Raw genomic sequence first — 23,911 nt, forward strand, 5'->3', positions numbered from 1 at the left:
GACTTGAAAAAGCATGAACCCTAAATGCTTTTTACTGTATGAAGTCTGTTTTCTATTCAGGTCACAAAAAGGAGAGATCAGAAAATGTTCAAAAATAAGTGAGCAGAATATTACTAACCAACCCAACTAGGATTACAAAAACAGGTCATAGCACATCGCAACCACATTAATGTTTGATAAGGGCGTTACTGGAAGTCAACAAAACACAACCAGCTCTCTGAAGTTTGATGTATACAATTACAACATGAAACCACCTCTCCATGAGCAGGGCAGAGAGGTGACATGAAGAAAGCCGAGTTCAATTTCACTAGCTGCACCCAGGCCTTAATACTGCTAGACTTTTTGAATCCAGAAACTAAAAACACAAAGTGAAGTAGGCTGAAAGACCTCAAAAAGCAACACATCATGTCACAATCTAAAGAAATTTAGAACAGATTAAAAACAAAGTCCTTCATATCTATCAGTCTGGAAAGGGTTACAAAGTTATTTCTAAGGCTTTTTGACTCAAGTGAACCACGGTGGGAGCCATTATCCACAAAAGGGGAAAACTTGGAAAGAAAGGGAACCTTCCCAGGAGTGGCTGAACCACCAAAATTACTCCAAGAGGACATCGACTGGAAGTGGGAGGCATTCATTTATCAATACCGTCACACCCTCCCCCAATCTTACAGGGGTATACGGTATTACTGCCAGGTGTTCATAAATCACATTGTATGTTATACACCTGTCAGCATGCATGCACAAGCACACTGAGCAAAATGCACCTCCACTGGTGTTTCATTAAAGCCTTTATCAGAATTCTTCAGGTCTAGAAGTAACAACGTTTATAAGGCTAGGTTTTAAGAAGCACTGGGAGGGATTAATTTTTGAAGAATTGTTCTTACTCTTTATAAGTAAACTGAGCTACATCAGGACAGTGGAACAAATGATGTTCCTTTCCTTTTTCCTCTCAGTCCTCCCTGATTTAATATGAGAAACGATAATCAAGTCATACAGCATCCTGGAATGTGAAGAAATGTTCTGTGTGCTTTTAAACACAAAGAGATAGGCCTTTTTTGTTATTTATTTCTGATCCAAACCAAGGAAGAGGAATTAAAGTGCTTTTAAACTCACGCTGCCTTGGATCATATAACAGCCACTAGTGCACGTTTAACGGTTTGACTAGAGAAGACCATACTGTGGTGCCAGCCCTGTGCCAGACTTGCCGTGCCATGGCACGCAAGAATATATGTACTGGTATAAAGGAGCACGTTGTTGTTTGCCAAAATATCACAACATCATTAACAGGAGTTCTTTAATCACTTTAAAGCATGGTGCTGGATGGAAATGGACACATACTCTCAAGGCATTTATTCTAAAGGTGTGCTTATTACGCAGTGCCGTCATCATGATGGGTTTTTTTTTTATACCCAGGGATAAGGTTTGATTGTATTACTGCCCATTCCTAGTACTGATGATTATCCAGAAGGTCACAAAAGAACCCAGAACATCATCTAAAGATCTGAAGGCCTCATTTGACTCAGTTAAGGTCAGTGCTCATGATTCAACAAAAAGAAAGAGACAGGGCAAAAATGTCATCCATGGGAAAGTTCCAAGACCAAAATCATGGCTGATCAAAAAGAACATAAAGGGTGGTCTTATCTCATCTTGAAGACCCCAAAGACATTTGAGAAAATAGTCTGTAGACTGACGAGACAAAAGCTGAACTTTTAGGAAGATGTGCATTCTGTAACATCTGGTGTAAAACTAACACAGCACTTCCTCAAAAGGTTATCACATCAGCAGTCAAACATGGCGGTGGTAGTGTGATGGTCTGGGGATGCTTCACTGCTTCAAGACCTGGACCACTTGCCATACTTAATGGTACCATAAATTCTGCTACCAAAAAATCTTGAAGGAGAATGTCCAGACATCAGTTTTTGACAAAACATACCAGGAAGTCCACCACTTAAAAAAAAACAAAAAACAAAAAAAAACAAAACAAGAAAATCAAACACAATAAAGGGTTTGGAGTGGCCCAGATTGAGATGCTTTGGCATGACCTTAAACATGGAAACCCTCAAAAAACAATCCAATGTAGCTGAGTTAAAACAATTCTGGTAAGAAGAGTGGGCCAAAATTCCTCGACAGTGATGTGAAAGACTTGCAGTTGTTGCTGCTACGGGTTGCACAGCCAGTTATTAGGTTTAGGGGGCAATTACTTTTTCACACAGGGCCAGGTTTGAATGGCTTTTTCCCTGAATAAATGAAATCATAATATAAAAAAGGATTTTGTATTTACCATTGTTATCTTTGTCTGATATCAAAATGTGTTTGATTATCTGAACCATTACATGTGACAAATATGCAAAGAAAAAAAGTTCATATCCTGACTTGAAACCTAATCAGCACATTCTAACACCCCAGGGTTGGACACAAAAACAGTGGTTGTGTTTGTTTTGATAAGCACCATGGCTGCAGCTACAAAACATCCACTTGTTCCAAAGCTTTCATGGCTTTACATCATTAAGACAAAGTTTTCCATTTCACCTAATGAGTTGCTGCAAAAACCCACTCAGACTAAGAGTGAGAAATGTTTCATTAAGCTGAGTACAACAGATGGATGATGAATGTAATGCAATTAATCCATGTCAACCTGAAGGCGGCATAACACACTGCAGGACTGACACAGAACACTGCGGGTAGCTTTATAACACAGTTTAAAGAATGATTCAAGAGTGAGGAAGAGAGAGAAGTGGTCAAAAATGAAAGACTGGCACAACCTGTGTGAGACTTCCTAAGTCCCAGAGGGAGCAGAGTGCCAATGCTGATTAAAGGGATCAACAGAAGGGGGAGCAGCAGGGTCTTAAGTGTCCTCAGAGTGTTTATATCTGACTTCCAGCAGTATCTGAAGAGTTCTTTTACTTTCCAACAGTTTGGCCAACAATGTGTGACTCTATGTTCCAGTCCAAGATGCACTATTATCATTTTATCTCCAGTGGGATTAAAGGTAAATTAAAGTCAAATATTTCTGTCATATAAGCAGAGAGAAGATAATTAAGAACAAAACCACTTTCATGTTGTAATTTTTGCTGCTGTAGTTGAGTTATCACTTTTTTATAATGCAAACACCTTACTGAGCTTACGGTTAAATTTCCTTTGAAAGAAGAATAAAGAGTGAGATTGAGGCTGGATTAAATTGTGGGTTTGCTGATACTTAGCTGTGTTAAGACAGCATTTAAATGTAAGCCTCTATTTTTTTTTTAATTTAAATTTACATTCATAGGGGGCCAGACTGGAAACATACTAAGTCCTCTTTTGTTTCTAACATCAACATTAGCCAACTTGAAGGATGTAAAAAGTGAATTACAATGTTACAATGTTACAATGTCATTTAGCAGACGCTTTTCTCCAAAGCGACGTACATTTGAGAGCAAGAACAACACAAGCAATGATCTAGACAAGAAGAAACAACATCAGTAAGTGCCATCAAGTGCTTCAGGTCCAATTGGACGCAAGTGCTGCCGTGTAGAGTTTAAGGCAGAGTACCTAAAATATACGTTGTTTATGTAGTTTTTTTTTTTGTTTTTGTTGTTTTTTGTTTGTTTTTGTTTTTTTGTTTTTGTTTTTAAACACCAACAATGAATCAAGCAAAATGTGGGATCACTAATCGCCATTCATTAGACTTCACAACAACTATTTACCAAGTACCAAGTGCTGGATCATTCCCAAAGAGCTGGGCAAAGAAATCCCAGAAGTAGAGCAGGACAGTGTGAGCTAACTATAGTTGGGAAACTCATTCAACCACTGGGGGCAGCAGTGGAGAATAGTCTGGCTGAGACTCAATCTACTACTGGGGACAACAGTAGAGAATTGCCTAGCTAAGTGCAAAGTGTTCTCTGAAGAGCTGGGTCTTTAGCCTTCTCTTGAAAGTAGACAGGGAGTCTGTAGATCGAATGGAGTTGGGTAATTCATTCCACCATTTAGGGACAACAGAGGAGAAGAGTCGAGCTAGTGACTTAGGAGCATGATGTGCTGGAAGTACCAGGCGCCTTTCGCTGGCTGAGCGTAGTGGGCGAGAAGGGGTGTAGACCTGGATGAGGGACTCCAGGTAAACAGGAGCAGTTTTAGTTACTGCTTTGTAAGCAATGATTAGAGTTTTGAATTTAATGCGAGCTGCAACTGGAAGCCAGTGTAGAGAGATTAAAAGAGGCGTGACATGAGCTCTCTTGGGTTGGTTGAAGACCAGACGTGCTGCTGCGTTCTGGATCAACTGCAGAGGTGTAACTGTGCATGCAGGTAGGCCTGCCAGTAATGAGTTACAGTAGTCAATACGTGATATTATAAGAGCCTGTACCAGGAGTTGTGTAGCATGCTCTGTCAAGTAGGGTCTGATCCTCTTGATGTTGTAGAGGGCGAAACGGCAGGACCGAGCAATCGAGGCCACATGGAGCTTGAAGGTTAGCTGGTCATCAATCATGACACCCAGATTCCGGGCTGACTTAGTGGGCAAGAGATTATTTGATCCAAGCTGGATACTGATCTGCGGTTCCATAGTGGGACTGGCTGGGATGATAATGAGCTCCGTTTTGGGCAGGTTGAGCTGAAGGTGACGTTCCTCATCCATTTAGAAATATCAGCAAGGCAGGATGAGATCCGAGCTGAGACAGTTGTGTCATCTGGTGGAAAGGACAGGAATAGCTGTGTGTCGTCTGCATAGCAGTGATAAGAAAAGCCATGGGAGCGGATGATTGCACCAAGTGAGGTGGTGTATATTGAGAAAAGTAGGGGACCAAGCACAGACCCTTGAGGCACCCCTGTTGATAAGCCATGCAGTTTAGACACTCCTCCCTTCCATGATACTCTAAAAGATCTCCCTGTGAGGTAGGACTTAAACCACTGTAGGGCAGATCCTGAGATACCAAGTGAAGAGAGTGTGGAGAGGAGGATTTGGTGGTTTACTGTGTCAAAGGCAGCAGACAGATCCAGCAGTAAGAGAACTGAGGACTGACCAGCTGCTCTGGCCAAGCCGAAGTGATTCCGTTACCGACAAAAGTGCAGTTTCAGTAGAGTGGCCCGCCTAAAGCCAGACTGATTCTGATCAAGTAGATCATTGTTCTGCAAGTGTTCTGAGAGCTGGTTGAAGACTGTGCGCTCCAGTATTTTTGATAGGAATGGGAGAAGTGAGACCGGCCTGTAATTTTCAACCAGGGCTGGGTTGAGAGTGGGTTTTTTGAGCAGTGGTGTAACCCGCTTGCTTGAAAGCAGCTGGGAAAACACCTGTGGACAGAGAGGAGTTAATGATACAACTCACAGCAGGGCTGATTGTGGGCTCAATCGCCTGCAAGAGATGTGATGGTATCGGATCGAGCGGACAGGTTGTGGGCTTAGAGTCAAGCAGAAGCCTGGTGACCTCGCTCTCACTTAGTGGAGAGAATGAGCTAAGTGATGCATCACTAGCTGGTGGCAGAAAACTGAGTTGGACAGGCTCAGAGAATTGGTTGCTGATGGTAGAAACCTTGTCAGTGAAGTAGGAGGCGAACATGTCTGGAGTCAACATACTGGAGGGTTGTGGGTTTGAAGGAGAGAGGAGCGAGTCAAAAGCAGAGAAGAGTTTGCGTGCATCAGTGGCAGCACAGATCTTTGATTGATAGAACGCCTTCTTAGCAGATTTTAGAGCAGAGGTAAAACAGGACAGTTTTTGCTGATAGGCACTCAAGTCAGTGGTTTGTTTGGATTTACGCCATTTTCTCTCTGCCGCTCTGAGCCCTGCCCTTTGGGTTCTGATGACCTCAGTGAGCCAGGGACAAGGTGGAGTTAAATTAAATGGTCAATTAAAGGGTATTTCACAACAGGGTGGAAAATTGATTAGTTTTATGTTACAACCTTACTTAAAAAGGAAAATTAAATGTGCTGTAGTGGTATGTCACTGCAGAAATCAGCGGGTACATCAGATGAGTGCTGATAAAGGACATCTATTAAAGTCCCTGTAAAGAGATTTAAGAAAAAATGACATTTAGGTCTGATGTATAACAGGTGGCTTTGTTATGAACCACAAGGCCAAATTTCAGTCATGAGAAACATCGGCAAGTTTATAAAACTAAGCTTCACATTCATTAAAAATGAGGCAGTAATATTTGCTCTAGGATGGTGTGGGTGTGTCGGTTGAATGAGCTGAAGCCACACCCACTCATGAAACATACGCCTCTCAAATTAAAAAAAAAAGCTACAACCTGAATGGAGGAATCATCTGTCTGCTCTGATGTACCTGTCACCTCTCTGTCAGTTTCATTTTTTCATTCTGTATTTAACTCTTGTTAGGTATTCCTAATTTCTCATTTTCTGATTTATGTGAAGTTACAGTATGTCTCTCTCTCGCTCTCCTTTATGAGACTTTTGTTATTAAGTTGCTGCTGGGAACACTCCATTTTCTAATGTTGCTCTTCAAATTAAAAAGTCTGTGATGAATGATGATGATTAGATCAGTGATGATAAGCATTGGAGGCTTTTATTGTGACAGATTTGGCAGGAATAGAACACATCTACCATCAGATACTTTACTAAACTTTAGTAACACAATGCTAATAGATGTGATGGATTTAACTGATGATGCTTTAGGCGAGACCTCTTCTTTTAATCATCAAGCACTAAAGACAAGTGAATATGGTTTAAAACACACCTTCAGCAGGTAAGATGTTTGTTCCTACTGTACCTGGTTCACTGAAAAATAGACAAACACTCCAGCAATTAGCCTGACCCCTGACCTTATGGTGAACTATGGCCAAAGCACAGCTGCCTGGCTCTGCACCAAGAGCAGAGATGGAAGTCCACTTTCTGTCACAGATCTGTTATGATGTATTTTATGACCCATAGACCACCAGCAGTGACTTAAACGTGGGGGTTTTAATCAAGTGCAGAGTATGTACGGAGAAAGGTTGTGTCAAGATGGGTTAATAGAAAGTAAAAACAGGAGGGGGTCAATTAGCCTGTCCTAAGTGTGCTGTCCATTGAATTCAGATTGTCAGACAGTCTGTCACAGTTTCAGCTTCTAACACGGTTGCTGACTGGCTTTCAATTTAGTTTCATACAAATTGGGAAAGCTTCAAGTGTAGTTTAAGGCTGCTTCTCTGTATGAATGATATTATTGTCTCTCTGGCAGATGACCATCTTTGGCCTTTGATCATCATTGGATCATTTTACTAATTGGCCATGCAGCAATATTTAACCTGCTGCTGTAACATGCTGGCATTTATGACAACATTGCCATGGTACATCAGACATCATAGAGCTTGCCTAACAGTTACAGTTACCTTCATCATAACAATACTGTACAGCCCAGTGACCTTTACTGTTAGCGCTCTCTTGTTTTCCTTATACATCTTCGCACAGAGGGGAAATGTCACAGCTTATAAACCTGACAGCTCTAACACTGCTCAACAGAGATGATCAATTAACCTTTGTTTTTTATAAAATAAAATCAAGTGGGGGTAAAAAAAAAAGTTCTTAACTCCATTCTACTGTTTAAAAGTTGTCAACAGGGGAATGTTTATCCCCTACTTTAAAGAGACCAGTGACACACTTTGCCTTAACCACTATCTCGACAATGAGCAGAAAAAAATATCTGGAAAATGAAACTATTTTTCTCAGCTGAGCTGGCAAGTCATTAACCCATAAATTTCCTCTGAAATAGGTCAGCAGTTCTTTGATATCATGGCCAAAGGTTCCTTTCATGTCAGCAGCTAATCCAGAAAGCTCCCATCTGTTTTAATTTTTCTGTGCAGACGACTTATCAGGTTTGAAGTTATTTTTCTTTCAGATCACATCCATAGCTCTATAAAGAACAGAGTGATGTAGCTTCATGCTGCACAACTCACCTTTTGACTAGCTTCAATTTAGAGCGCGTGTGGTATCCTCTGGTTAACCATTCCATATATGCTATGCTAATGTCTTGACTCACTGGGGCCAGATCTTTGTTTGTGTTGTACAGTAGTATGAAGAATGCAATCATGTTAACTTATGATTATTGTGAATTAATTATTGAATTAAGGTGTTTCAGCCAGACCTGTTGCCACAGGTGTTTAAAATCAAGCACCTCGCCATGCAGTCTACATTTGCAAACATCTGTGATACTAAATGGGTCATTCTGAAGAGCCCAGTGATTTCAGGCCTGGTACTGTGATGGATGCCACCTTTGCAATAAGAGGATCTGTGAAGTTCATCCATGCTGGATATCCCACAGTCAACTGTAAGTGATAATATTAGAAAGTGGAAGTGTTTAGGAACAACAGCAACTCAGTCATGAAGTAGAAGACCACGTAAAATCACAGAGTGGGGGTCAATGACTGCTAAAAGTGCATAAAAGTTCCATAGCTGAAGTAATGTGTGGTGGCAGCTTCATGGAACGGGTTTCAATGGCCAAGCAGCTGCATGCAAGCCTCACATCACCAAGCCTCCAAGAAGAGTGGAAGCTGTTGGAGCTTTAAAGGTGGACCAACTCCATATCAAAGTATAGGTATATTAATACAATGCCATTACAGTCCCTGTTGTTATAATGGTTAAGTGGCCAAATACTTTTGTCCATTTAGTGTATGTTACTAGTGTACTCCTGTTGTACAAGTTGATTTATGAATGAGAAACTGCTTATAATGGTAATAATCAATCATCAATAAAACGTAGCTCTTAGCTTGACTTCACATCTGTTCCTCCTTCAATATTGTTTTATTTAGATTTTCAAGCCTTGGACAGTCAGCTTTGCCAATAAATAAATAAAGAAATAATAAAAAGATGAATAAATAAGTAAATAAAAATCATTTGGTCCAAACATAACATCCTGAGCACTGGCAATTTTTCCACATTGTCCATCACTCAAAATAATAAATAATTAACACTTACTGTCTCCTTGGCAGCGGAGTGCTCCAACGGTCAGCTTGGCCTCAGAGCCTGGTCTGTTAGTGTCGCCCACGGCAACCTGGCTGACAGGCAGGTGTTCTTTATTAATCAGGAGACCAGAATCTTCTCTCCTGTACGAAGGGAGAAAGAAACATGCCCATGTTAGTAGACGGCCTCATTATTTATACTGTATGAAAATAAAGCTTTTCTAGAGTAAGTCTTTGGTTCTGAGGGTTTACGCAAACTGTTTTTACTTTTAAGATGGCCAACAGGTTTTTCGAAATGTTTCAATACTTTACATTCTTTTAACTTTGGAGGTAAAACCTTGGGGTGTAATTTGTAGCTTATCATTTGCATGAGTGTTTGCTGGGTAATGACTGGAAATAGAGTTATGTGAGTAATATTTCAAAAAGTCACTCAGCCAAACAATGAGACATTAATGCATAAAATATTAATGGAGAGAGCAAGACGGAGTGAAACTTATTTTTAACCTCATCAGTCTTAAAGATGAGGACAGAGACATGAAAGTAAATGAGATCTCTCCTTGCAAAGCATGCAGCCACTCTCACTCTCACCCACTGACAGTGATGCAATTGGTCTAATGAGAAAATCAATCAGCTGGCTAAAAGACTTTGAAATACAAACTGTTGGTGTTAGAGGCAAACATCACTCTCAAATAAACGTACCATTAATGGTAGAATTCATCGTCGAGCCACTTTGAAGTGAAGCTCTTAAACAGCCAACACCGACTGTGTGCTGACAGTAAATGAAAACATAAGCACCACCAGCAGAGACAACTTACCTGTCAGCACAGGGAAGTAGGCATGTCTTACTTTGCTTTACAGCTCTGTTGTTACAGATGTGCACTTTGAGATAATTTTTTTTGTCATCAACATTTGGGTCAGAAAATGAACTTTGAAAAAATAACAGGCACATCAAAGGTGCATTAACCTTTAATTTCTCTTAAAACCAGATATACTGTAGTTGCACGTCTACTTCAAAACCTTTAATAATACTGAAGACAATAGAATGTCAAACTAACATAAAACCTACAGCTTTTCACTGCCAGATGTTTCTGTAGACTTCAACACAGAGCTGACATTATAGGTGAGTTATTTAACATAATGTGATGTTCTCCTGATAAACTCCCACTTAAAGACCACATATTATGCAAAACACACTTTTGCAGACTTTTCTAACAAAAACATGTGCCCCTGGCCTGTCTACAACCCCCCCCCCCCCAGAATCAGAAAAATCAATTCCCTCCCATAGTCTCTTTCTCCACCTTTCAGAAAATGTGCTTAAACAAGCCGTTCTCAGATTTTCCCCTCATGATGTCAGGTGGGGAGTTAGCACTGTCCCTTAGGTTCAGTTGGCCCTCCCCTATTGGAAGAAAGTTCCACCCTCCTCTCCTGATCCTCCTCTAAGCTGACAGCTAAGAGGAGGATCAGAAGAGCCATATCCATTAAGGCACATCCATTTCCTGTCAGGGAGTCAGACAGCTCAGTAACATTTAAAGCCACAGACACAGAAACAGCTCTTTCTGAGCTGAAACAGAGAGGGCTTTAAGACACACAAAAATCCAATACTGGAGTGTTTTTTTCAGCTACAAACTTCACAGGCATGTTTTTGGGACCTCAGAGACCAACATAAACTTGCCTTAAAAGGGTTAAATATGTGACCTTTAAAAGTCTGCCTTACCATTGTTTGTGATCAGCGTCACAGTTGCAGTCGTACTTTGGGTCGGTGCAGTTCCTGTCCATACCACAGGCACATTTCTGGATGCCTGGTGATGAACCCCCCCAGTAGAAGTGCTTCTCACTGCCACGACCCACCCACCATGTGTAGGGAGTCCCATCTGGGAAGAAAAAAACAGACACACGAGAAAAATTCATTGTGTTTCAGGGAAAGGATCAAGGAACTGAAGTATATAGTAAATTCAACACACACAGGGACTCTTTTTAAATGTTTGTCCTCACTGAAATTAACCTCAAATTATATTATTCACAATTATTTAAAAACCACCAACTCTGTAGCAAGGGGCCTCTGTCTTGGCTCATACTGGCAGTATGAGGGGCACTCTCCATTTACATGCCAATGTTAGACTTTAAACAAACACAATACACAGGAAAATCCTGGCCTAAAGTTCTTTTTTCCTAACCACTGGCTTAAATTGGGAACCTTGAAAAGTTGGCTGTCCAATCAGAGGCTGTCAGGCTGCGTTTACACAATAGCAACATCAGACAAGGTCGGCAAAAGAAAAAAATATGAAATATCACTGCTGCAACTCGGGGCATGAGTTGAGCTGATATTTTAAATTATATATCTCATGTTGCCTCCTTTTTAAGGTTTGAATGGCAAGTCTAAATCCTTTATTTGAAACCTTTAAAGATGGACTATGATGTATGCAGTGACTATGAGAGTATAATTCAAGTCTTCAGTCATTTTTTATAATTGAACTAAAAGAAAGCTTTAATCTTTTAACAATTAAATCACCAAAATAAAAGGAAGCTTTAAACTGTCTGTCTAACTCAATGGCTATTTATTTAGCTAGGCTGTATGTTATCATTGCCAAAGGGGATTAATTTCCTAAAGGATAAGTTGGCCAGTCAGCATTTAATAAATAAGTACAACACTAATTCCAAAATAAGTAGGGGAGCTGCGTAAAATGTAACTAAAAACAGAATGCATTGACATGTTAATCTTATAAATTTATTTTTTATTCATAAAGAAGATGAACAACATATCAGATGTTGACACTGAGACATTTTACCATTTTCAGAAAAATATAACATCACATCTCAAAAAATAGGGACAGGGCACAAAAGGTTGGAAGTAAGAGGTGATAACAAAAAATAGTAGGAGAAGTATTTTGGAAAAATTAGGTTATATGGCATAAAACCGTAACATGATTCGGTTTAAAACCAGCATTTTTGAGGGGCATGTCTCAGAAGACATGATGGGCGAAGGTTCACCGATATGCAAAAAAAAAAAAAAAAAAAAAAAATCAGTGAGAATGCTGAACCACATACCACATCTGTCACAACAACATGGCTTCACAGTGCAGGAGTGTGGGTGCTGAACCGGTTTGCTTGCAGTTCAGGACTTTCACCAATAGAAAATATTTAGCACATCGAAAAACAAACTGACAAAGAAGACCCAGGAATGTTGGGCAGCTAGAATCCTACATCAGACAAGAATGGGACAACATTCCTCTCCCAGCACTCTGGCAACTGGTCACCTCACTTTTCTGATGTTTACAGACTGTTGTTAAAGGAAGAGGGGAGGCTACACCATGGTAAACATGGCCCTGTCCCTACTTTTTTGATATTCTGCTATCAAATTTAAAATGAGCTAATATTTTTTAATGAAATGATAAAGTATCTCTTTTTCAATGTCTGGTATGTTGTTTATGTTCTACTGTGGATAAAATATGGAATTATTATTATTTTAATTTCTACATTTTACAAAGTATGCACATTTTTTTGGGCTGTAGATATCTCGATCATAATCTGCTCATTTGTAGTGAAATCCAGAGAAAAACACAGACTTTCAAGATTGTTGTTAAGTTAAATGTCTAAACTGTCCAAGCTCATTCCCATTACAGGTGATTAATTATGAAATAATTAACTGTTGAGGGTTTTTGTCACATTAATGGGATTTATGTCGACAGCAAGCAGCTGCAGTGTGAATAAAATTTATTTACTCAACCTGTTTCACACAGCTGGATGGTGAAAGCCTTTGAGAAATATGAGCCACAGATCACACCTGTGATTTTAGAGACACACTTAAACACACACAATGCATAATGCATTAATGTTTATCTTTGTTTAAAATGTGTGAAGCTCTGTGTACTTAAATAGTTGTGTGAACACATCTTTTAAGCATCAACAGATGTGCACAGCTGAAGTGTTGAGACACCTCTTTGTATGCCTGTGATAGTGTGTGTTCTAATGGCAATATGAGAGGTGAGGGATCACTGCTTTTCAATAAGAAATGTAATATTGTTTACTCTGCCTTGGATAATGTATTCTCTTTTGAGACAGTAACACCATGGAGAGATAGGGGGAATATTTTAGCACCTGGAAATACATCACAATAACTGCAAGAAAGGATGAAACAATATTATATTCCTCTCTTTATCCTGGGAAAATAAGCTGCACTGTCAATATCACTTTGTCAAATTCCATCAGACAATAAAATCTCCTGAGCCACATTTCTTCACAGCAGGGGGATTGAAGAAGACTTTGAGGAAGCATGATTGCATTGAGGAGTGATAAAGTGTATTATTAGACTTCTTCTAAACTCCAGGAGGAAGCTATGGATGTGCCTGTGTGTATTTAGTCATTTCTCAGCCTGTATTTTATGTGTTTGTGTGTGTTTGGCCTTTGTGACCTGTGGCTTTATTGTCCTCATAAAGAGAATTAGCCTCAGCTCTCTCTAGGCTGCTGTTCAGACAAGTTATTGTCGAAAGGATTAACACTTCCTCCTCAAGAGACTCCACAATCCTCTCCCTTATATAGGGCTTTGGTGTCTTGCAACTTTTTCATACAAGTAAAAAGTTTAAGACCTTCACAGTTCAGTCAGTGAGGGTCCTAACCTCAGCCTACTCAGACAACATAGACAGCCCTTGAAGGGGATGTGTGGCCATTTTTCCTTAGCATTTAAAGCAAGTTAGTTTCCTCTCAGGCCGGGATATTTTTCTTTTTTTAACATTTGTTTTGTGCTTTTCCTGCTTTTATTCCTTAGAGGAGGACAGTGGATAGAGTTTGAAATGGGAGAGACATGCTGTAAAGAGCCACGGCCTGGATTCAAACCTGGGCCACCTGCGTACAGGGGTAAAGAAAAGCCCACAATCATGGACAATTTTCTGTATCAAATATCACCTATATAAGGATTGTGCCTCTGCTGAAAAGAGGTTGCAAAATGAAATAAAATCTCCTGGATGAGATGTCTAAAACAGAAAAATTTGTACTTTCAAGGGTGCATAAGCATCCAAAATGGCAAGCTGTGTAGTTACACTTTCCATAACACAACAGATTAGTCTTCTCTTTATGCTTGCCCTCTTAAAAACGGACAGGCAGTGTTGAATGTTGTCATGATAAAAAACATTCCAACTCATTGCTGTTTGAGATGGATGAGTAAAAGGAATAAAAAGTAAAAGGAATAGCGGATGGGAGATGCATGTGTGCCAGTTAAAGTGTCCTGTGTGATTCTGCTGATGGTTTCAGTGAGTAAGTGATGTCTCAGGCAAAAGTTTAAAGTTTCTTCCAGCGTCTAAGTAAAAACTTTTAGCTTAGATTACCTCCGTAAAGATCGCTCTGCTCTTTGACCCCAGGGTCTCCACCTCTGATGTTTGATCTACCGTCACTTCCGACTGTAGTGTTCTGACTACGTATCCCAGAAGCCCCAAAATTACTCACAGGGAGTGTGAGAGCGCCACCTTGTGCCAGCCGCCGAAAAAAACACTTTGACGTATATATACGTCTGTGACAGTCAAGCGTTGGTTTTTAAATGACGTATTTATACATCCATGGCACTCAATGAGTTAAAATGATCATTGCTTCAAGTTAAAAAGACAAGTCAAGCCAATAAGGGTAGAGTTGGATTAGGTAAGAGAGCCAAGTAGCAATAGAAGCAAGTCAGTTTCCTATAGATTGTAATACACAAGTAAAAATATCCAAAAGAGCTTATTCATATTCAAATCTTAACTTTATATGCTTTTTTCAGTTGTATTTATTTTTTGTATTTATTTTTTAAATACAAATCTAATCAAATCCTTTGTTGTGTAAGCAAACTTCCTTGCCAGAAAAGCTGATTTTGATTCTGTCTTAAAGCTCCTGGATGCTTCCAACCATGTAAGTTTTGCAGATTTAAAGGTGTATAAGTGTGTGATCAAAAAAATGATCAATGCTCTGACTTTATGAGAAGAAAAATGCTGGTATGCAAAGTGCCAAGTTGTGTCGATCACTAATAGAGAGATTTACCATCCAAGAAGTTTCAGTAGTTGGGTAGGGTAGTTTCATGTTACTTTCTATAAGGTAGAGCATAGGATGGAGTAGGGAAGAGCCAAATAGGGTAGGGTCATGTTGGAGTTGGATAGGGTTGGTAGAGTAGAATTGGAATGGGGCAAATGGGGTGGAGTTTAAATGTTAGGGAAGGGTAAGGCAGGGTAGAAATGGGCCAAGTAAGGTAGGGTAAGGTAGAGCAGGGTAAGGCAGGGAAGTGTAGGGTGGAGACGTTGAGGATAAGGTTGGCTTGAGTTTGATTTGATAGGACAGACTTTTGCTGAGATTAGGTTGCATTAAAAGTATGTTCTTTGGTCAAAGATGGCATATAAGTTTGGTTAGTTGCTTTAATATAATCACACAATTTCAATTCCAAGTACCTAAACTAGAGATGGGCCAATCCACTTTTTTTTTAAACCGATTCTGATACAGCAGTACTGATACCTGATATTAAATCCCTTTAAAAAAATGATTAAGATTCTAATTTTTTTGGTGGTTTATGATATACTGTATATCTAGGGACTATTGCAGCAGGAAGCAACACATGAAAGAACTACATTACCTGATGTCTACAACAAGTACAGACTTTAATTGTCAAAGGGTCATAACAAGCAGCAACCACTGTAGTAAGTCAGTCTCGCAGTCACTCTTTGTAGAGGCTTCTCTGACAAAAACAAAGGAGTGATGAGTTAAAACACCTTTAAAAGGTTGTTTAAGCCATTGTTATGCGAGTCGCTGCAGCTCGTATTAAAGTCACAGACAGGACGGCCGAGTAGACTCAATCATGAAGCTGTTAATTCATCAAACTTAGAGAGGAGGGTACACACCTCTTTCCCATTTTGCTGTGCTTCATATTAATCACAGAGACAAATGGGGGATGTTATAAAAATAATGTAAATATTGGACCCAATACCAATATTTGATTGATCTGGCCCATCTCTAACTCAAACCCAACCAAACACAAGTACACAGTAAAAAAAATGAAAGACTGTATTGAGGTAGAACAGCCCTGCCAGTCAGACCATGAACTCAAAGGTCAGTTCAAGCTCAGTCACTCACATGCCTTCAGACTAGGAAATGATGGCTTTGATGAAAGTTGGAAAAATGGAGTCGAAATGCAAGACTGACATTCAAAACCTAGACTCTACTTCTTTCATAAGCCCATTTGAGACATCAACTTTCCTAGTGTCATTACAGCTATAAGACTGATTATTATCGCCCTTGACTGAGTTGCCTTTCTGAATTTCTGAGCGACAAGTGCTGTCGAGAGTGTGAATGTCCAGAACAGACTACACAGATGAAGTATAAACAGTCCATCTGCTCTGTGCACTGATCTCTGAGGAGAGTGGAAAGGAATCAATACCCTTCATTTCTCTCCTCTAACAAGGCCGGCTACTGTAACATTTAGAGAAAAAAGAAAGGGAAAAAAAATATGTCTCATTCTTAATGCTAGAGTGCTTTTCTTAACTTTTCTTAACAAAATGAAAGAAAGGGGAGAAAAGTACTAAAACGGGAAACATGCACAGACATTCAAATGATTTCAATCTCAAGGGCTCTGGACAACAACAACAAATTTTATCTTTTCATGCACACAAAGTTGTGGATCAGAGCTTTTAACTTCTCTTAAGGAGTAAGAGATTTTTTCTTTTTGTCCGTTAAAGAGATACTTCAACATTTTGGCAAAGTCGCCCATTGTTATAATTCCTATAGTCTTAGTAATAGTTTCGTTACCTTCTGTTGTCGGTGCAAGCTATTTTTAGATCACCGCTGCCGAGTTTGGACCTGCTGTGCCAATTCTATGTAAGCAGACGGTATTCCGGCTTTCCCTCACCAAACTCATTAAATACACAATCCAACAACTCCAAAACGCTCTTGTGGACAAGTTGTGACCTGCACATTCACCACGCTATGAAATAATCATGGAACATTACGAGACGGAGATGTTTTAAAGCTAAATGCAAAGCCAGAACTACACTCCAGACATGGCTGCTGCACTTTGTCACTCCGCCCAGTGGTTTACTCAAGAAATAGTTCAGAGTATTTGCTTCATGCGTCGTAATGTTACATAATTATACGTTATTATTTCATAGCGTGGTGAATGTACAGGTCAAAACTTGTCCACGAGAGCGTTTTGGAGTTGTTGGATTGCGTATTTGATGAGTTTGATGAGGGAAAGCCGGAATACCATCTGCTTACATTGAGTTGGCACAACAGGTCCGAACTCGGCAGTGGCAATCTAAAAATAGCTTGCACCGACAACTAAAGGTAACGAACCTATTACTAAGACTATAGGAATTATGGCAATGGACGAATTTGCCAAAATGTTGAAGTATCCCTTTAACACAAATGTATTTTTCAGTGTACTCTCCTCTCTGACTCTTCCTTCTGCTTCCCTGTCTCTTCAGACTGTCCCATTCTTCCTTATGGCCATCTGTCCATCAGTGACTCAAAGAACTCCTTCTTTCTTCAGCCTCCACGGCTGTTTTCTCCCACATTTTTAAGCTTTTCCGTGGACTTCTACATTTTCCTTGCTCTCTCATATCTCTCAGTCTGAGAGGCCTCTTTATCTTCATCTCTCCTTCCATCATGTCTTTCTATCTGTTTTGCACTTTTAGATCTTGTGCTCTATCAACCCACAGCCCTCTCATATTTTCTTTGCACATTTTTCTCCTTAATCTTACATCAGTTGGTCTCAGTGGCCTCTCCCTCCCCCTCTCTATGCTCCATATCTGCCTATCTACTCCATGCATCCAAGACTCTTTCCTGACATCTGATTTCTTTATGTTACAATGTTACAATGTCATTTAGCAGACGCTTTTCTCCAAAGCGACGTACATTTGAGAGCAAGAACAACACAAGCAATGATCTAGACAAGAAGAAACAACATCAGTAAGTGCCATCAAGTGCTTCAGGTTCAATTGGACGCAAGTACTGCCGTGTAGAGTTTAAGGCAGAGTACCTAAAATATACGTTGTTTATGTAGTTTTTTTTTTTTTTTGTTTTTTGTTTTTTGTTTTTAGACAGCAACAATGAATCAAGGAAAATGTGGGATCACTAATTGCCATTCATTAGGCTTCACAACAACTATTTACCAAGTACCAAGTGCTGGATCATTCCCAAAGAGCTGGGCAAAGAAATCCCAGAAGTAGAGCAGGACAGTGCGAGCTAACTATAGTTGGGAAACTCATTCAACCACTGGGGACAGCAGTGGAGAATAGTCTGGCTGAGACTCAATCTACTACTGGGGACAACAGTAGAGAATTGCCTAGCTAAGTGCAAAGTGTTCTCTGAAGAGCTGGGTCTTTAGCCTTCTCTTGAAAGTAGACAGGGAGTCTGTAGATCGAATGTAGTTGGGTAATTCATTCCACCATTTAGGGACAACAGAGGAGAAGAGTCGAGCTAGTGACTTAGGAGCATGATGTGCTGGAAGTACCAGGCGCCTTCGCTGGCTGAGCGTAGTGGGCGAGAAGGGGTGTAGACCTGGATGAGGACTCCAGGTAAACAGGAGCAGTTTTAGTTACTGCTTTGTAAGCAATGATTAGAGTTTTGAATTTAATGCGAGCTGCAACTGGAAGCCAGTGTAGAGAGATTAAAAGAGGCGTGACATGAGCTCTCTTGGGTTGGTTGAAGACCAGACATGCTGCTGCGTTCTGGATCAACTGCAGAGGTATAACTGTGCATGCAGGTAGGCCTGCCAGTAATGAGTTACAGTAGTCAATACGTGATATTATAAGAGCCTGTACTAGGAGTTGTGTAGCATGCTCTGTCAAGTAGGGTCTGATCCTCTTGATGTTGTAGAGGGCGAACGGCAGGACCGAGCAATCGAGGCCACATGGAGCTTGAAGGTTAGCTGGTCATCAATCATGACACCCAGATTCGGGCTGACTTAGTGGGCAAGAGATTATTTGATCCAAGCTGGATACTGATCTGCGGTTCAATAGTGGGACTGGCTGGGATGATAATGAGCTCAGTATTGGGCAGGTTGAGCTGAAGGTGACGTTCCATCATCCATTTAGAAATATCAGCAAGGCAGGATGAGATCCGAGCTGAGACAGTTGTGTCATCTGGTGGAAAGGACAGGAATAGCTGTGTGTCGTCTGCATAGCAGTGATAAGAAAAGCCATGGGAGCGGATGATTGCACCAAGTGAGGTGGTGTATATTGAGAAAAGTAGGGGACCAAGCACAGACCCTTGAGGCACCCCTGTTGATAAGCCATGCAGTTTAGACACTCCTCCCTTCCATGATACTCTAAAAGATCTCCCTGTGAGGTAGGACTTAAACCACTGTAGGGCAGATCCTGAGATACCAAGTGAAGAGAGTGTGGAGAGGAGGATTTGGTGGTTTACTGTGTCAAAGGCAGCAGACAGATCCAGCAGTAAGAGAACTGAGGACTGACCAGCTGCTCTGGCCAAGCGAAGTGATTCCGTTACCGACAAAAGTGCAGTTTCAGTAGAGTGGCCCCGCCTAAAGCCAGACTGATTCTGATCAAGTAGATCATTGTTCTGCAAGTGTTCTGAGAGCTGGTTGAAGACTGTGCGCTCCAGTATTTTTGATAGGAATGGGAGAAGTGAGACCGGCCTGTAATTTTCAACCAGGGCTGGGTTGAGAGTGGGTTTTTTGAGCAGTGGTGTAACCCGCGCTTGCTTGAAAGCAGCTGGGAAAACACCTGTGGACAGAGAGGAGTTAATGATACAACTCACAGCAGGGCTGATTGTGGGCTCAATCGCCTGCAAGAGATGTGATGGTATCGGATCGAGGGGACAGGTTGTGGGCTTAGAGTCAAGCAGAAGCCTGGTGACCTCGCTCTCACTTAGTGGAGAGAATGAGCTAAGTGATGCATCACTAGCTGGTGGCAGAAAACTGAGTTGGACAGGCTCAGAGAATTGGTTGCTGATGGCAGAAACCTTGTCAGTGAAGTAGGAGGCGAACATGTCTGGAGTCAACATACTGGAGGGTTGTGGGTTTGAAGGAGAGAGGAGCGAGTTAAAAGCAGAGAAGAGTTTGCGTGCATCAGTGGCAGCACAGATCTTTGATTGATAGAACGCCTTCTTAGCAGATTTTAGAGCAGAGGTAAAACAGGACAGTTTTTGCTGATAAGCACTCAAGTCAGTGGTTTGTTTGGATTTACGCCATTTTCTCTCTGCCGCTCTGAGCCCTGCCCTTTGGGTTCTGATGACCTCAGTGAGCCAGGGACAAGGTGGAGTATTACGAATAGGCTTAGACACCAGAGGGCAGAGTTTGTCCAGAGAGGAGGTCAGTGAGGAGCAGAATGTGTCTGTGGCCTCGTTAACAGTGAGTGTGAAGGACTCGTTACATGAGGCTAGTGCAGCTGAGACCTCGTCAGACAGCTGTGTTGGGTCAAGTGACTGAAGGTTTCTGCGGTATGATCTTAACTGAGTAGTAGATTGTTGAAGTTCAGGTAAGCCAAGTGAGAACTGAATGAAGTAGTGGTCAGAGTATGTATTCGTTAGCAGTGCAATAATCTGCCCTTTAATCCATGCTAATTGCAAGCTCCCCTTACCCTGATGCAGATGCCTTATCACCCTTATCACTGATTCTGTCTGCAATTATTGTGGAAATGATCTCTGTGCTCAGGAGCGTTCCAGTTTGGCAGCCTCAGAATTTCATCTCCGCTTTTTGCAGATGATGTGATTCTGTTGGATTCTTCAGCTGGAGATCCAGCAGCTCCATCCAGTAGCTGGAATGAGAGTGAGCACCTCTAAGTTTGAGGCAATTGTTCTCCACCAGAAAATGGATAGCCCTCTCTGGGTGGGGGGTGAGTCTTTGCCCAAAGTGAAGGAGTTCAAGTGCCTTGTGGTCTAGTTCAAGAGTGAGGGTAGAATGGACTGTGAGAGGGAGCTGAGCTGGAAGCTGTTAATTCACTGGTTGGTCTTTGCTCTGAGCCACTGATCCTTCTCAAAACGAGTCAGAGTGGGATGCCTCCAGGCTACCTCCCTGTGGAGGTCTTCCAGGCACATTCAACTGGGCAGACGCAGACCTTGCTGGAGGTATTGTATATCCCATTTGGCATGGGGATGCCTCTGGATTCAAGAGAAGCTAAAAATGTTGCTAGGAAGAGGGATGTCTTGGTTGACTTGGTTAGTCATCTGCCACTGTGACCTGGCCCTGGATAAGTGCAAAAATATATGGATGGATGACTGTGTGGTGGATACATACTTGTTGATCTTGTAGTTATATCAGTCTAGGAACAATCAACATATTAGAAGACTCCCTCTCCTTGGGAACATGTTGCTCATGCACTGCTTTTGCCTGAAAATTTTCACATTTTCCATGTGAGAGGGTGAAGGCTTTAGCTGGTCTCTTTTGTAACTAATTTCTGTGCAGTTTTGGGTATCGTTGGCAAGACCAGGTGTCCAATACTGACATGCTCAGGAGAGCGGGTATGGGAGTCATCTCGATACAGGATTGGCACCTGGTGTGCTTTCCCAAGCTTGATACAGCCCACCGCATAAGGTGAGGAGGACCCAGAGGGTTGGACATTGGGGGCAGCTGTGTGTGTCATGTAAGGGTCAGCTGGAAAGATACCTGGAGAGGTGAGGCATGGACCTGGTGCAGGCCTGGATGATGGTCATCGAGAGGCTGAAACAGTACTGGGCCAAGGTGACCTGACCTGAGAGGACATTCCCTCAAAATCTCGTTGTAAAGGACATAAGAGGCAAGTCTAGACATTATGAGGACCTGCCTGTCTGATATTTTTTTCAGATTCCATGTGTGAGGGGCTAATGAAACACAAAACATATTTTATAACTAAACAAAAACTAACTTCTAAGAAAGTCGGACATTTATTATTGTTTATGTGCTTGTTCCTATGCTGGTTTAAAAACAAGCATCCATTACCATGCACTAGTATAAAGTATACCATCTTATGTGTAACTGTGCATTTGAGAAAAGTTTATGATTGTCTTAAGTGCTGTGTTTATATTCCTAATGCATCAGCTCTAACTTATATGCAAAATAAGTTAAGTTTGGGGAGAACATAAATCCACCTCCTGTGAGGGAAAATAAATATATATATATATATATATGTATTGAACTCTCCATGTATCATATCCTATCATATGCATCGTATCATATCTTATATTTTATCGTATTGTATCTTATTTCACTGTATTGTATGTACCATCTGCATAAACTTTGAAGGTTGGAGCAGTACAGTGTCACTCTGCAGACCCCTGAACCCATTTACAACCCTTCACTGACCATCACAAGTGTATCCAAGTACTCGATGAAAAAAATCTGCTCAAAGAAGAGGGGAGGGATGCAGGAAGAAAGAAAAAAGAAATATCAGTGTTTGTGCTCCTAATTAGCTTGTCTGCTTGATAAAGGACACAATAACCCGACTCTGTGGCAATTACTTCATTTCCTTAGACCAAAGTATGCCAGAGCGCTGGCATTTGCACACAAACAAGCATATCAAAATCCGAATAAATACACACAAACTCACCTCCAGCACCCATTGTAACTGCCACAAGTTTAGGCCAAAAACCATTAACAATCCTCATCACTGCAGGACAATCTTTGTTGCGTGTTTGTGTTTTAATAACCATAAGTCAGAGTTAGTGTCATCCCCCAGGTCAAGGTCAGCAGATAAATGTCTCTGGAGGAAAATGGCTTTGGACACCATCCATCTCCCTGCATATCTGCCAGACTCATCATGAGGACGAGGATACAGCAAATAACGCTCATAATTACAGAGGAGGAGTGGGGCACGGACACTTCCACTGACGGCAAGGAGGGAGACAAAGGGAGAATTAGAGGGGTTAGTGGAGGGACAGCTGGACATACATAGGACAGACGCATCAGAAAGAGGGGACAAACACAAAGAAAAGACTCAGAAGTTCAAGAAATGACGACAGGGAGAGACGCAGGTTTGGTCAGGGCAGAGATATTTTGAGGTGGGAGAGAAATCAAGATCTCTGTAACAAGAGAACTAATGAAAATTCATGGTAAAATAAAGTGAAGATTCATATTGTTAAGAAGTTGACTTCTTACCGTTGATAGACACAGCCTTGTTAAGATTGAATACAAAGAGAAAGGTTCAGGCTACTTGAGCAATAAGTTGAAATTTCTCAGATGAAATGTGTGACTGTGATAAGTGCTCAACCTCATCAAGGATGTCAGCAAAAGAAAGGTTCTCATTTGAATACTGAAGCTATTAGTTTTTACACAAATTACAGTAACTGTTTAGTAGCTGGAGTATCACTCATGGTGTCAAACAGACATAACAACAAACAGTACAGTTGGAAATATTTATGATGGCACACAACAACATGTTCACGCTGTTCTGTTCTGTTTGGTAAACACAAACTAAAAATGATTAATATCACATAAAGCCCAAAGATGTAACAGCAACAACTTCTAGCAACTGGCAATAAGTCTTTTACATTGTTGGAGAGGAATTTTAGTCCGCTCTTCTTTGCAGAATTGGAAAAAAAGATTTGGCTAATTCTTCATCCCACACACTCAGCTCTGCTGCTCATCAAGCAGATGCATGTTCCTTACAGATATGGCACCATTTAAAAGAGAAATAAATAGCCTTTCCAACAGTATAATGCATTTATAGCCAAGAAGCATTGTTACAACATAGAAATAATCTGCCAAACACAAATTTCCTTATTTTTTGTGCTGAGTTACTTAACTTGAATGTGTCAAACCACAGCTGGTATCATTTTTGCTTCATCAGGTCTTTTTTTTTTTTTTTAAAGTTGATGGTTGTTAAAAATGTTCAAGAAGAGCTACTCCCTGTTTCCTCTTGTGCCACTCACCTTTTTGCTCTTTTCCGAAATTAGACACAAAAGATTGTGTGGAAACTTAGCTGAGACATTGTGACCATACATCTGCGTGAGCCCCTGTCGTTGCCCTGAGAGTCTCAAATTAAAAACGTAGTATTTGGTTCTGCTTTTGAGCACACCATAAGAAATCACCATGCATTATCAGTCATGACAGTTTCTTACAAGTGAATTTAACAGTATAAGTCATGTCCAGAGCTATATAGTTTTCGAGCAGAGAACAA

At 40.9% G+C, this 23,911-nt stretch overlaps 1 protein-coding gene across 1 annotated transcript in view; it reads right to left on the reverse strand.

Moving 5' to 3' along the window:
• The window catches only part of LOC121527533 (contactin-associated protein-like 2), a 144,614-nt gene that overhangs the window by 37,915 nt on the left and 82,788 nt on the right, over positions 1 to 23,911 (reverse strand). Inside the window, exons 13-14 of the mRNA XM_041814533.1 lie at positions 10,570 to 10,726; positions 8,872 to 8,999 (exon numbers count right to left, since the gene is read on the reverse strand). Of these exons, the coding sequence (XP_041670467.1) occupies positions 8,872 to 8,999; positions 10,570 to 10,726 (285 nt within the window). The remainder of the gene's footprint in view (positions 1 to 8,871; positions 9,000 to 10,569; positions 10,727 to 23,911) is intronic.

The sequence above is a fragment of the Cheilinus undulatus genome, linkage group 19 (genome assembly GCF_018320785.1).
Source record: "Cheilinus undulatus linkage group 19, ASM1832078v1, whole genome shotgun sequence".
Lineage (NCBI taxonomy): Eukaryota > Metazoa > Chordata > Actinopteri > Labriformes > Labridae > Cheilinus > Cheilinus undulatus.